Source organism: Entelurus aequoreus, linkage group LG19, assembly GCF_033978785.1.
Source record: "Entelurus aequoreus isolate RoL-2023_Sb linkage group LG19, RoL_Eaeq_v1.1, whole genome shotgun sequence".
NCBI classification, from domain to species: Eukaryota; Metazoa; Chordata; class Actinopteri; order Syngnathiformes; family Syngnathidae; genus Entelurus; species Entelurus aequoreus.
The window spans coordinates 19,511,148-19,525,871 of NC_084749.1; the positions used below are offsets into that span (position 1 = coordinate 19,511,148).

At 45.8% G+C, this 14,724-nt stretch overlaps 1 protein-coding gene across 1 annotated transcript in view; it reads right to left on the minus strand.

Annotated features, from left to right (window-relative positions):
• kif14 (kinesin family member 14) overlaps positions 1-4,583 on the minus strand; it is a 32,233-nt gene extending 27,650 nt beyond the window's left edge. Inside the window, exons 1-3 of the mRNA XM_062028052.1 lie at positions 3,375-4,583; positions 967-1,221; positions 781-868 (exon numbers count right to left, since the gene is read on the minus strand). Of these exons, the coding sequence (XP_061884036.1) occupies positions 781-868; positions 967-1,221; positions 3,375-4,351 (1,320 nt within the window). The 5' untranslated portion in view covers positions 4,352-4,583. The remainder of the gene's footprint in view (positions 1-780; positions 869-966; positions 1,222-3,374) is intronic.
• Positions 4,584-14,724: the final 10,141 nt, after the last annotated feature.

Sequence of the window (14,724 nt, forward strand, 5' to 3'; positions counted from 1 at the left end):
TTGTGTGGATGGCAATTTTTTTTATTTAGATAACTTTTGTTGGAGTCCAAGCCATGAAATAATTATTTAATTTTTATATTGATTTGGAAAAAACCCTTTTTTTTTTTTAACCAATTTTCCCAGGAGATTTCCCATATTTTGAAATGCAAATGTGGATTCTCCTCTGACCCGCAGCAACAGACACACAAAATAAAAGTATTTGTGAAATCCCCAGAGATTGTTTAGTGCTAAATTAACCACAACCTTCGCACCGCGTAAAACATTACGTCGCTACTGGTCTGATGTTTCCTAAAAAATAATGTTAAAAAAGCAACTGAAAGCCTTGTCCAGCTGTTTACTGACGTATACTATTCATGTTTAGCTAACTTTTACTGCAAATAGATATTGGCTTCAAAAATGGGTTATCATTCTCCTTGACTACTAATAATCGGTATCGGTCCTGAAAAAAACATATCGGTCGATCTCCAGAAAAAAACAGTATGATTCAGTAGACCACACGTGTGTGAGGAAAGGAAAGGAATAAAATTGTAAGTCACGTTTTTTGCAGAATCGTGCAAGCCTATTTGACACACTTTCTCTGTAAAAAAAAAAAAAAAATCATACATTTGCATGTACTGTTTGCCCTGAAACTGGCATGTCTGTGCGCACGTGTGAAAAGGAGAATTGTAATCTCAATTCTTAGCAAGAAAGTCAGGATTTTTTTTGGGTCAGAATCAAGGAAACCCTATTCTGTAACATTAATGTATATTTTGAGAAAAGACATAAATTACAATAAATTACCTGCTCATTTTCCATGGAGGAAAGCTGTGAAAAAAGTTCCTGGCAGAACCGAGGGATGATTCCGGCCTCCTCTCCAAAGCCCATCATTCTGCCAGAACATTTAAGATTAACAAACATTTCAAACAGTTCGTTCCTGCACAGAGTTCACAAAGGTGAGAGGAAATCAGAAAAATAACAAACACTCACGTATATGATTTTCCAGAGCCGGTTTGACCATAAGCAAACAGGCAAGTGTTGAATCCGTCGAAGGCCCTGAGCAGCAGAGGTTTAGCCAGGGTCTCGTACACCACCTGCTGGCTGGCGAAGGAGGGGTCTTTGGAATCCACCGAGCACAGGGAGAAGTCGTAGGTGAAGGAATAGCTCTGTTTAGAGACTGGATGCTGCACTACTGTCTCCTGGCCCCTCATCGCGATCACCTCAGAGGCCTTTTCTGCCTTTTCTCTATGACGGAAAAAGAAATACATGGTGGTTTGGTGGGAGTATGAATGACATACTGACATAAATGACAAATACACTTTAGTAGAATACCTAAACTAAAAAAGAAGGTACACTGATGTGAACAAATTAAATGATTTTTTTTATTATTTAGATAAGAAAACATGTTTTATTAATTTCCCCACTATCTAATTAAGTTACTTTTACAAAAAGATGAGTTAGTTAGGGTGATTGTGCCAAATTCTTTAAAATACTTGTAGAGGAGTGGCACACAGTCGAGCAAAGTGCAGCTGTGGACCATTTTCAGCCCATTGCTAAATGTGTATTGGCCATTTATTGTGTAAATATTTTTTTTAATTGGGGGGAAAAAGCAAACATTTAAAACGTAAAGAGACCGAGCTGAAATGTTGGTAGTAACAACAAATAGGGATGTTTAGATCAGGGCTTTTTGCTGCAGATTTTGATCATCCATGTGTGAAATCAGTAGGTACCAATAACTATACCTGCTTTAACTGTAACTTTTTCAATGTATTTACGGTGAGTGCTATTTGCTGTTTAACAATATCAATATCTAAACCAGTTCCTTAGTCTCTTTTATTACATACAATTGTTTGATTAGAACAAAGTCAACAACTAAACAAAAAAAAACTACTGCTACTAGATGCAGTCATCAAAAGAGCCACATCTGGCTCGAGAGCCATAGGTTGCCTACCCCTGACCTAGAAGAACATGGTGACGGTGAAATGAAGCACTTCCTCAACCTAATAAATCAGGGGTGTCCAAAGTGCGGCCCGAAGGCCATTTGCGGCCCACAGTCATTTTATTAACAGCCCATGGCACATTCTAAAAATACTATTATAAAATTAAAAAACAAATTTATGAAATAAAAGAGCTAACAGGTAAAAATGTAATGAGAAAAAGTTGAAATCCTGACTAACAACACAAAGCTGCCATGCAGGCTGTTAGTTTTTTTAAAGCTGTCTTTGCTCAAAAAATAATAATGAATAAAAATAGTCCTATTCAAAGCTCTAATTATTTCACATCAAATAATCCACTTCGAAATAATGCATATTTTCTGTTTGCAATAAAAAAAACAAGAAGGGCATAAAACAACAAAACATTTTAAAAGTTAAAAAATAAAATAAATAAAAAATAAATAAATATATATTCATCCATCCATCCATTTTCTACCGCTCGTCCCTTTCAGGGTCGCGGGGGGTGCTGGAGCCTATCTCAGCTGCATTCGGGGTTAAATTATTATTATTATTATTTTTAACACTTATATAAAGGGGGCCCTTTTGCATCCCCAAGATTCATGTTGTTATAATTCATTGACTTATTTAAGGCTCCAATTATTTCACATAAAATATTTTGCAGAGAACTTTTTTGGGTGGGGAAATATTGCATATTTTGTGGTTTTACCATAAAAACAGGGTTTTCTTTAACAAAAATGGCATAAAACATTTTAAAAAAATACTCCATATTGACAGATAGCCCTGAAGTTGCTGTAGATATTTCAGTGTTGAAAGATAAAAAACAACTATGATATATTACTTATATATATATATATTATCCATCCATCCCTTTCGGGGTCGTGCTGGAGTCTATCTCAGCTGCATTCGGGCGGAAGGCGGGACAAGTCGCCACCTCATCGCAGGGCAAACACAGATAGACAGACAACATTCACACTCACATTCACACACTAGGGCCAATTTAGCGTTGCCAATCAACCTATCACCAGGTGCATGTTTTTGGAGGTGGAAGGAAGCCGGAGTACCTGAAGGAAACCCACGCAGTCACGGGGAGAACATGCAAACTCCGCACAGAAAGATCCCGAGCCCGGGATTGAACTCAGGACCTTCGTGCTGTGAGGCACACGTTGCACCGTGCTGCCCTATATATATTATATTACCCTTAATTTGGGGTCCCCCTGGACCAAACTTGAGGGGAGCCCTAGAGGTTAAAAAAAACATCTATATATTGGTTTTGAAAATGAAAAATATCAAAATGACCCTCGCATGCTTTCATTCTTCAGTGTGCGGCCCTCAGTGGAAACAGTTTGGACACCCCTGTAATAAATAGTCAAGAACTTTCCAAAACTTTGAATACCACAGTGACTTTTAAAACATTTCAACGCCTGCAATAAAGCGAACACAAACCTGGCATTGAAAGGCCGGACACGGACTGCAACGGTCACTGCACTGTTCTCCATCTTGAGCGAGCCCTGGGGTTTGGCGACCTCACTGGGACGGGATAAGGACTGTTGAGAAGGCGCTGGAGCAGAGGTGGAGGTCCTGGTGAGGTCTGCCTTTAAGCATGGGGCCCCTGCTGTGGCCTTCACCTGTGTTGCTGCGCCGGCTATGAGCACACCTGTCTTACTCACACCTGTCTTACTCAGTCGAGGAGTTGCAATCGGTTTAAGGACATCCCCTTGCTTCTTATACTTGGACCTGTCCAAACTTGCAGATTTGACCAGCGGTGTCTTAGGAGCTTCTTTTACGGTCATCCTTTCAAAGACATCTCTACGTGCTGCGATCCTACCAAATGGTGTCTTCTTGGTGGGCGTTTTGAACGTGTGGGCCTGCTCGTCCTGCAGCCTACCTGTGGAGGCTAAAGATGGGGTCTTGTCCTGTGCCAGTCTCCCTCGACTTTCCAGGTGATTTAAGGCCTCCCGTCCTTTACTCGCCGTCTCTCTCAAGCTCATGGAGCGCTGCAGAGTAGGAGTCCTACCGTTGAATTCCTGGAGGATTTTCGGCGTTGTGTGCGAGCCCACACCGGTGACCGGAGCACTTTTATCCATGGTGGGCGTCTTAGTCCTCCGTTGCAGTGTCAGCCTCTTCTCCGGGGCTGCCGTGGTATTATTTTGACTACTTTCCTCCTTTGGCCGTGACCTCCTCTGAAGCGTGAGCCGACCTCGGTAGGGTGTATGTCCGCTTTTTGACAGCGCGGAGATGACATACGTCCGGTTGATGGTGCTACTTTTATCGCCGTCCTCACACGCAGAGTCTCCGGAAAGTGAAGGCTCACACTTGGAGAGCGTTCTGACTGCCTTTCTCTCGGTCAGAAACTCTCTGCCTGCTGGGGTCCTACTTGTCGCCATTACGTGTTTCTTAGTCTGTACGGTGAATAATGACATTATGGACGCCTTCTAAGAATATGATAACTATTGGTAGTTTACTAGCTCAGACATAGCATGCCCGCGACGATATAATAAACGCAAGTTGTATTTTAAAGAGAAATTAAACTCCATTTAGCTATCAAATAAAAGAGTTGTCTACGGTAAAACAGAGCTATTCTTTGTTTACTTCATCACTTCCGCATTCGAACCGCCTCAATTTCAAATCCCAGCAGCTCCTGGCCGCTGATTGGCTGGCTTCATCCTTGGCCGTGATTACGTCATTGTAGTGGTATTATTTGTGTAAAACAACCGGCACTAGATGGCAGCACCGTACTGCCAGCCTATACAAAAACATGAGCCTGCTCTAAACCAGACCTGGGCAATTATTTTGACTCTGGGGCCAAATTTTTAGAAAAAAATGTGTCTGGGGGCCGGTATATCTGGGGCCGTACTTATCAAGCTTCTTAGAATTACTCCTAAGAAGTCTGCTAAGAGTTGACTTAAGAGTAAATAAATTCTTCGCTGAAAGCTGCACTTAAAAGTTAGTTATCAAGCGTCTTACTCACACTTTCAGCGAAGTGTAGGACTGAATCTTAAGTGTCACACTCAGAGCTGAATTACGACATTACTATGTGCCGTAAACGGAATTTTAGGTGACGTCATTTCTGTGTCCATAGAAATGACCAATCACGGAAGGGAATCCGTTGTCTAAGAATAAAGAAATATCTTGGAAATATTTAAGTGGACAATGGGAGTGTATATTTTGACAATAAACTGCAAAATAATACAAAACAAACTAGTCCACGCCGGCACTCACGCTACCGCTCCCTCTCTTCTATCGCCCACACACTCACTGACGTCACTCACCTCACGGCCACACACATACGCTACTGTCATAACATTTTCTTTCCAATTCATTAATTAGGCAACTAATTTGAAACTGGTGTGGGTGGCTCTATATATACTAGCCCAATGCAGACACATGCAGAAATCAACAAGGAATCGAAAAGTATTAAATCTGTGACAAAAATAATATCCGCTCTGTCTAAACGATACCGTTTGATCAGCTGCTCGTCATCAAAAAAACAAAAACATTGTTCCGTTCCCTGAACGTTCGCGCACGTCTCTCTCGCCTCAGTGCCATCCCCTGCTGGCAACTCCTAACCACTTAAGACACCTCTGAAGGTCTCTTAAATATCGTGGAGAGTAGGAGTGATTCTTAGACTTAAGAACGTTGATAAAAAGCTTTTATTCTTAAGTTTGAGAGTAGGACTAAATTTCGCAAATTCTCAGGACTTAAGTGTAAAATGGCACTCTAAGAAGCTTGATAAGTACGGCCCCTGATTTTTAGGGACACTAATACAAAACCTCACAATAACGTCTCATTGAAAGCTAAAACCGTTATGACAGACCGCCTTAAAAAACTGAACAGAATTTTTATTTTTTTTACTGAACGAGACACCCAGAATGTACATGAAAATAAAGAATGTGGGATTTACAATATTAACTATGAAGGATAAAATACTGAATATTGGCAACATATGAACCTCACACCCCCTCTTGATTGACATATCTTACAATGAAGCGAAACACAACAAAAATGCAACAAACACAGCGAATTATGAATGCAAAGGGTAAAAAAAAAAACCCACCTACAATCTGATACATCTGATAGATCACTAAGCTTCAGAAGTTTGTTGTAAAAATGTCCTTCCGGGTCTGTCCCTGACACCCGCATCTCAGGCTGGCCGCTCTGGAAACACTGTGTGGAAACGCTTCCCACCCACACTGCTTGGTGCCTCGTCTGAGTTGCTGTGACTTAGATTATTACCATAGTAACTAATTAGATGACCATAGTAACTAATTAGATTACCATAGTAACTAATTAGGTTACCATAGTAACTACTATATCATGCAAAAATGCAGATTCCAACCATTGAAATACTTTGTATAGTTGAAGACTTGCGGTCATTAGAAAACATCACGGCACATCATAATGGCAGCTACACTTTCCATCTTAAACATCTAAAAAAATTATTTGGGAATGTCCGGCAGGCCACTTTGAAAAGCCTAACGGGCCGCATGTGGCCCCCGGGCCTTAATTTGCCCAGGTCGGCTCTAAACCTTTGACAAAATGATGGAATCGTTTATCAAAACTACTTGCAAAAAACACAGAAAAAAATTAATAAAAATGTAGACTTAGACTTGCTTTTATTGTCATTCAAATGTTAACTTTACAGTAAAGATAAAAACAAAATTTCATTGCATTAGCTCGTTGTAGTGCAGGATAAAAGAGCAAATAATGTGCAGATATGAATAAATATTTACTGTACAGATGAATATATTGCACTGTTGCATATGCATCCACGTTTATGGATGTATGTTATATTGTCTTTATATTCCAGCGAGTTAATCTGTTTTTGAGAGGAAATTGAGGGAATTATTTTGATGGTTCAAGAGTCTGATGGCCTGAGGGAAGAAGCTGTTACAGAACCTGGAGGTTCTTCTACGGAGGCTGCGGAACCTCGTTCTAGAGTCCAGCAGTGAAAACAGTCCTTGGTGGGGGTGGGAGGAGTCTTTACAGATTTTCTGAGCCCTGGTCAGGCAGCGGCTTTTTGCGATTTCCTGGATATGAGGAAGAGGAGTCCTGATGATCTTTTCCGTCGTCCTCACCACTCTCTGCAGAGTTGGTCAGTAGGCTCTTCATAGTGCCTCTGTAGAATGTGGTGAGACTGTGGGGAGGGAGCTGTGCTCTTTTCATCCGACGCAAAAAGTGCATGCGCTGCTGAGCTCTTTTTACCAGAGCTCCGGTGTGTAGGGACCAGGTCATATTGTCAGTTATCTGCACCCCGAGGAACTTGGTGCTGCTTACGATCTCCACTGCTGTGCCGTTGACGAAGAGTAGAGTGTGGCTGGACTGGTGCCTCCTGAAGTCGACGATGTAGTTGTGAATTGAAGAGTTTTGGGTAGTTTATTCATCTGTATTTAAGTGTACATTGATTAATAGTGTAGACAATGCTTTGTTAAATGAGTATTGTAGGAGTGTAGGCAGAGAAACGACGGAGATTTATTCCTCTTTGGAGAGCCAAGTAACACTCCGTTTATTTTCAGAGAGAACCACAACAACAACCCTGTCGCACAGGTAATTACGTCAGCACCACAGAGGTGTGTCTCAACACTTCAAAGTAAAAGCACCTATGCACCTATGCAAGTAAACATGGGCTAGAACGCAGTGAATTATAACCGTAATAATTACTAAGTGTCCTGTGTGTGTATATCCACCACACACGTCCCCCCAGAATTCACAAGAACTGGCCCAGTGAAACGACCAGGGACCCGAATGACCCGCCCAAAGCGATTCCGAAGCTCCTGGGCAGGCGGAGGGGGGTGAAGCGGGAGGGTGACAGCTGACGGCGACGGCGAGCAGACGTCGGTTGGCAGTGTGGGGGTCGACCGCGACGTGGTGCCTGAGCCACCTCAACTGAACGGCCCAAATCCAGGTGGGCTGGCTTCAGCCGGTCCACTGAGACGCGATCCAGTCTGCCCCCAATGTCAATGACAAATGTCTTATCCCCAGCCTCCACAACCCGATAAGGACCGTCGTATGGTGGTTGCAAGGGCCCCCTATGGGCATCGTGGCGGATGAACACATACCCCGCTGCTCGCAGGTCAGGGGGAATGTGCACCTGGGGCAAGCAGTGGTGCGAGGTCGGGACTGGTAGGAAGGTACGGGCAGTGTCCATGAGGCTACGCCGCTGGTCAGAAGCAGACCAGGGGACTGTAGTGCGGGGTATAAATTCACCTGGGACTCTGAGGGTCTGGCCATAAACTAACTCCGCTGAGGAAGACAGGAGGTCCTCCTTAGGCGCAGTTCTAATCCCCAGCATCACCCACGGGAGCTTGTCGACCCAGCCGTCGTCTGTGAGAGAAGCCTTAAGGGCGGCCTTCATGTCCCTGTGAAAACGTTCACACATGCCGTTTGCTTGAGGGTGGTATGCTGTAGTGCGGTGGAGTGAGACACCCAACTGACAGGCAACAGTATTCCAGAGCTCGGAAGTAAACTGGGGGCCACGATCAGACGAAAGGTCAGATGGGGCACCATACCGGGCGACCCAGGTACCAATGAAGGCCCGGGCCACATCAGCTGATGTCGTTGCCGACAGTGGGACAACCTCCGGCCAACGGGTGGTCCGGTCCACCATAGTCAGAAGGTGAGTAAATCCCCTGGAGGGAGGAAGGGGTCCCACCAGGTCAACGTTGACGTGGTCAAAACGCCTTTCGGGAACTGCAAACTGCTCCAACGGGGCCTTAACATGGCGATGGATCTTAGCGCGTTGGCATGCCACACAGGTCCTGACCCAGTCGCGAATGTCCTTCTAGAGGCCATGCCAGACAAACTTTGCTGCCACGAGACGCTGTGACGGCTTGCTGCCTGGGTGCGAGAGGCCATGTATGGCGTCGAAAACTTGCCGTCTCCAGACCTGCGGAACCACAGGACGGGGCAGGTCCAGAGATACGTCGCAGAGCAGCGTTGTGCCGGCATCGCCGAACGGGACGTCCGCCAACTGGAGGCCAGTGACCGCTGTTCTGTACGCCTGAATGTCGGGGTCCGAAACTTGGTCCACAGCCATTCGGGCATAGTCTATTCCAAGGTGGACAGCACCAATGACCACACGGGAGAGGCAGTCAGCCACGGGATTGTCTTTTCCTGACACATGTTTAATGTCCGTGGTAAATTCAGAAATAAAAGCTAGGTGGCGCTGTTGCCTGGCAGACCATGGTTCCGACACCTTGGCCATGGCGAAGGTCAAAGGCTTGTGATCCACAAAGGCAGTGAACGGACGGGCTTCCAGCAGGAAACGGAAATGACGGATGGCTAAATACAGGGCGAGGAGTTCATGGTCAAAAGTGCTATATTTCTGCTCACTGGACCTAAGTTGGCGGCTGAAAAAAGCGAGAGGTTGCCAAACACTATTGACCAACTGCTGGAGAACAGCACCAACAGCATAGTCTGAGGCGTCCGTGGTCAGAGCAACAGGGGCGTAGGCACCGGGTGAGCCAGCATAGTTGCGTCCGCGAGTGCATCCTTTGTAGCAGAGAAAGCTGCCAACATGTCCGTGGACCAAGAAAGGGCATGCTTAGAAGTTTTTTTACCCTTGAGAGCGCTGTATAGGGGGCGCATAAGGTCGGCAGCCCGAGGCACAAAACGATGGTAAAAATTGACCATGCCGCAGAACTCTTGTAGAGCCTTGACAGTGTGAGGCTGCGGAAGCCCCAACACTGCCTCCACCTTTGACGGCAGAGGAATCGCCCCTGCTGTAGTGATGTGGTGGCCCAGGAAATCCATGGAAGACAGTCCAAACTGGCATTTCGCTGGGTTGATGATCAAGCCGTGCTGCTGGAGACGACTGAAGAGAAGACGCAGGTGTGATAGGTGCTCTGCCTCAGACGTGCTGGCCACTAGGATATCGTCCAGGTAGACAAAAACGAATGACAAGTCACGCAGCACCGTGTCCATCAATCGCTGAAAGGTCTGGGCAGCATTTTTTAGTCCGAATGGCATCCGTAGAAACTCAAAAAGCCCGAATGGGGTAATCACCGCTGTTTTGGGAATGTCCTGAGGCTGAACTGGTACCTGGTGATAGCCCCGGACGAGGTCCACTTTAGAAAAAATAGACGCACCCGCCAGGTGGGCAGAAAAGTCATGGATGTGTGGAATAGGGTACCGGTCCGGCGTAGTGACAGCATTAAGGCGTCGGTAGTCGCCGCACGGGCGCCAACCACCATTGGGCTTTGGCACCAGGTGAAGGGGGGAGGCCCAGGGACTGTTCGACCGGCGGACGATGCCAAGGCGTTCCATGGCGTCGAACTCAGCTCTTGCGATACTGAGCTTGTGTGGGTCAAGGCGCCGGGCTTTGGCGTGCACAGGCGGGCCATTGGTGGTGATGTAGTGCAACACACCATGTTTGGCGGAGGCGGAGGAGAAGGTAGGTGCGGTGATGTCTGAGAACTCCTTGAGGAGGTGAGAAAAGTCATCAGCGGGCGAGAGGGCACTGGACAGCTTCGTCGGGGCAGTGTCACTGTGTTCACAGGGAAATGAGCCGAATGTTTCAGCATGGACGAGGCGGCGGTTCCTCACATCCACTAGAAGCTTGTTGGCAAAAAAGAAATCAGCACCCAACAGGGGAGTGGACACCTTTGCTGACACAAAATCCCAGGTAAAACGCTGACCAGCAAAACTCACTGTCACAGTGCGTGTGCCAAAGGTGTGGATTGTGCTGCCATTTGCGGCCAGAAGGGGGGGGCCACACGGCCCTGCGCGAATGTCTGTGGCTGATGCTGGCAGCGCACTCATATGGGCACCTGTGTCACAAAGAAAGCGACGACCGGAGAGGGAGTCAGTAATAAACAGCAAGCCGCTGGTACGGCCGTCACCCACGGCTGCTAATAGGTGGCGGCCGGTGCGTTTCCCGACGCACTGAATGTACAGGGGGGAAGGCATTTCTTGGCTTTGTTGCCAAACTTGGCGTGGTAGAAACACAATCCTCCTGACTGCTTTGCACGTCGGGGCACAGTAGTGGTGGCAGAGATGGAGTATGGCTGGTGCATATGGTCATCACTGGTGGCAGTAGACGTGGAAGGGGGCGTGGCTGCAAAACATTTCTTCCCAGCTGAGAAAAATTTGTCCGCCTCCCTGGCCAACTGGCGAAAATCAGTAATAGATGAATTTGCAAGTGCCAAACGAACCTGTTCTGGAAGCTGCTGCAGGAATAGTTCTTTGAAAAGAAAACACGGCTGATGGTCTCCCAGCAGAGCCAGCATGTGATCCATCAGCTCAGAAGGCTTACTGTCGCCGAGACCGGGAAGTGAGAGGAGTTGGCGCGCACGTTCGGATTCAGAAAGTCCAAAAGTCTCCAGTAGATGCGCCTTCAGAGCGGCGTATTTGTTGCGTGCAGGAGGACGTTCTAGCAGACTCACCACTCTCCCCGCAGTCGAGCTTGTAAGGGACGCCACCACATGATAAAACTTTGTTTCGTCCGCCGTAATGTCTTTGATGGCGAATTGAGCCTCCGCCTGTGCGAACCACGCAATTGCGTTCCCTTCCCAAAAGTCGGGCAACTTTAGTGTAGCAGACATGTTCAGTAAACTCTGGAAACGTCCAAGAGTAAAAAGGGGTCACCAATGTAGGAGTGTAGGCAGAGAAACGACGGAGATTTATTCCTCTTTGGAGAGCCAAGTAACACTCCATTTATTTTCAGAGAGAACCACAACAACAACCCTGTCGCACAGGTAATTACGTCAGCACCACAGAGGTGTGTCTCAACACTTCAAAGTAAAAGCACCTATGCACCTATGCAAGTAAACATGGGCTAGAACGCAGTGAATTATAACCGTAATAATTACTAAGTGTCCTGTGTGTGTATATCCACCACAGTATCAAAATATTATGGAAAGCTGTTGGTAAATCTGTAGATTAATACTTTTACATAAAGAAAAGCAGCAGGCCCAGACAAGGTGTGCCCCCGATTCATGAAGACCTGTGCTGCAGAACTGGGTGAACCACTCCAGCGGATCTTCAACCTCAGCCTGCAGCTGGGGAGAGTGCCCACCCTCTGGAAGACGTCGTGCATCGTTCCAGTTCCCAAAAAGAACTGCCCCAGTGAGTTGAACGACTACAGACCAGTGGCGCTCACCTCTCATATAATGAAGACAATGGAGCGGCTCTTTCTCAGCCTCCTCAGACCACAGGTGCAACATGCCCAGGACAGCCTGCAGTTTGCGTACCAGGCAGGCGTTGGTGTGGAGGATGCTATCCTTTACCTGCTGCACCGAGCCCACTCACACCTGGATAAGGGAAATGGCGCTGTGAGGATCCTGTTCCTGGACTTCTCGATTGCCTTTAATACTATCCAGCCCCACCTACTCCAGGACAAGCTGGACAGAATGCGAGTGGATCCCTGCCTGGTTGCCTGGATTTCAGACTACCTCACCGATAGGCCACAGTACGTCAGACTGAAGGACATCACATCTGACACTGTGATCAGCAGCTTCGGAGCACCCCAGGGAACGGTGCTGGCCCCTCTTCTCTTCACACTGTACACCGCTGACTTCTGCTACAACTCAGAGCTGTGTCACATCCAGAAGTACGCGGATGACACAGCCATCGTCGGGTGCATCAGGGACGGCAGAGAGGAGGAGTTTCGGAGGCTGGTGAGGGACTTTGTTGTCTGGTGCCACAGGAACCTCTTGCAGCTCAACCCTTCAAAGACCAAGGAGCTGGTCATTGACTTTGGGAGGTCGAGTCCAAGGTCACAACCTATTGTGATCGAGGGAGTCGAGGTACAGACCGTGGACTCATTCAAGTACCTCGGGGTGTGGGTGGACAACAAGCTGGACTGGACTGTTAACACGGATCACTTGTACAGGAAAGGACAGGGAAGGCTGTACTTCCTGAGGAGGCTGCACTCCTTCAACGTCTGTAAAAAACTATTGTGGATGTACTACCAGTCTGTGGTTGCCAGTGTTCTGTACTACATCGTATTGTGCTGGGGGGGGGCAGTATATCTAAGAAGGACAGCTCCAGACTGGAGAAACTGATCAGGCAGGCCGGTTCTACGATCGGACTAAAACTGGACTCACTGGTGACGGTGGCAGAGAAGAGGACTGTGGAAAAACTAGTGAGCATCCTGGATGATGCCAGTCACCCTCTGCATACCGTTGTCAGTAGCCAGAGGAGCCTGTTCAGTGCTAGACTGCTTCATCCCAAGTGCAGGACTAATAGACTAAAAAACTCCTTTGTCCCACACGCCATTAGACTGTACAACTCCTCTCTGGGGCCGAGGGGGGGTACTAGAATGACGGGGGATGCAAAACAATAACAGTGTAATACGTTTTCATAACATGGTCACTAATGCCTAGTTTCTCTTGTTATATTCTTATTTTACTGTTATATTTGTATTCTCATTGATGCTTTTTGTTTTTATTCTATTGTAATATTTTTCTATTTTGTTTCCATTTATACCCCCATTATTTACTTTTTTAAATTCGATCTCTATTCTGTACACTGCTGCTGGAATTTTAATTTTCCTGAGGGAACTCTCCTGAAGGAATCAATAAAGTACTATCTATCTATCTATCTAAATATGAATGTACAAAATATGTTCACCATAAATAAATATTGTCCAAATGTTGCCTTTTTTTAAAAAGAGAAACCAGTCTAAAAATTAAGATTCTGTCAAGGTATGACTGACAAATAGCAACCCATATACTACTGCAAATAATTACATATGGACATAATAAAATAATAGAATGCCAACATACAATAATGATTGATAAAATAACAAACTTTACTCAAAAATGTCATCCTCTTGCTATATACAAGTACTGTATTTCTTCCTCTTTTTCAGTGCTCGAGTGTGTTATTCTTTCCTCTTGAATTTGAGCTACTGTGTGTCAAACAATTTCCCTTGGTGATCAATAAAGTTTGTCTAAGTTTGTTGTTTCCAAGTACATTTTTCGTCAACAATAACTCCTCCAAATTGGGTTTGAGGCAATTTTGACACCATTAATGACCATCAAGTCTACTTTATTACAGCTTTTATTTTTCGTACTAAAAATCTAGTTATTCTTTATTATCAAGTGACAATATATTAATTTTAAACTATTCAGAAATATTAATTTGATTCTCTTGTGAAGCAATCAAGATTATGTGATATTAAAAGACATGCCTGGGCAGGGCGAAGCCAGAGGAAACTCTGGTGGAGGCCCGCAGCGGTCCTGACGTGCAAATCGGTCGTACGACCTGGGTATAGGGGCGAAAGACAACAGGTCTGCAAACATCAAGAAGTTAAAGTACCAATGATTGTTACAAACACACTAGGTGTGATGAAATTTGTCCTCTCCATTTGACCCATCCCCTTGTTCACCCACTGGGAGGTGAGGGGAGCAGGGAGCAGCAGCGGTACCCGCGCCCAGGAATCATTTTGGTGATTTAACCCCCAATTCCAACCCTTGATGCTGAGTGCCAAGCAGGGAGGTAATGGGTCCCATTTTTATAGTCTTTGGTATGACTCGGCCGAGGTTTGAACTCACAACCTACCGATCTCAGGGCGGACACTCTAACCACTAGGGCACTGAATAGGTGCCATCTGGGTGCTACTGATTATCATTAGCAATTTTACATGGCGATTCTAACACCACCATGTGGTTTGGCCGTGGTTTGAACTCACAACCTACCGATCTCAGGGCAGACACTCTAACCACTAGGCAGAGTAGGTGGCCTAGTGAAGCAATATATTCTTGCAAACATTTTAAATATTTGATATAGATTAGAAACTAAAGCGGTCCCAAAATGGAACCCTGATGAACCTCAGAAACTAATTTAACTGTAA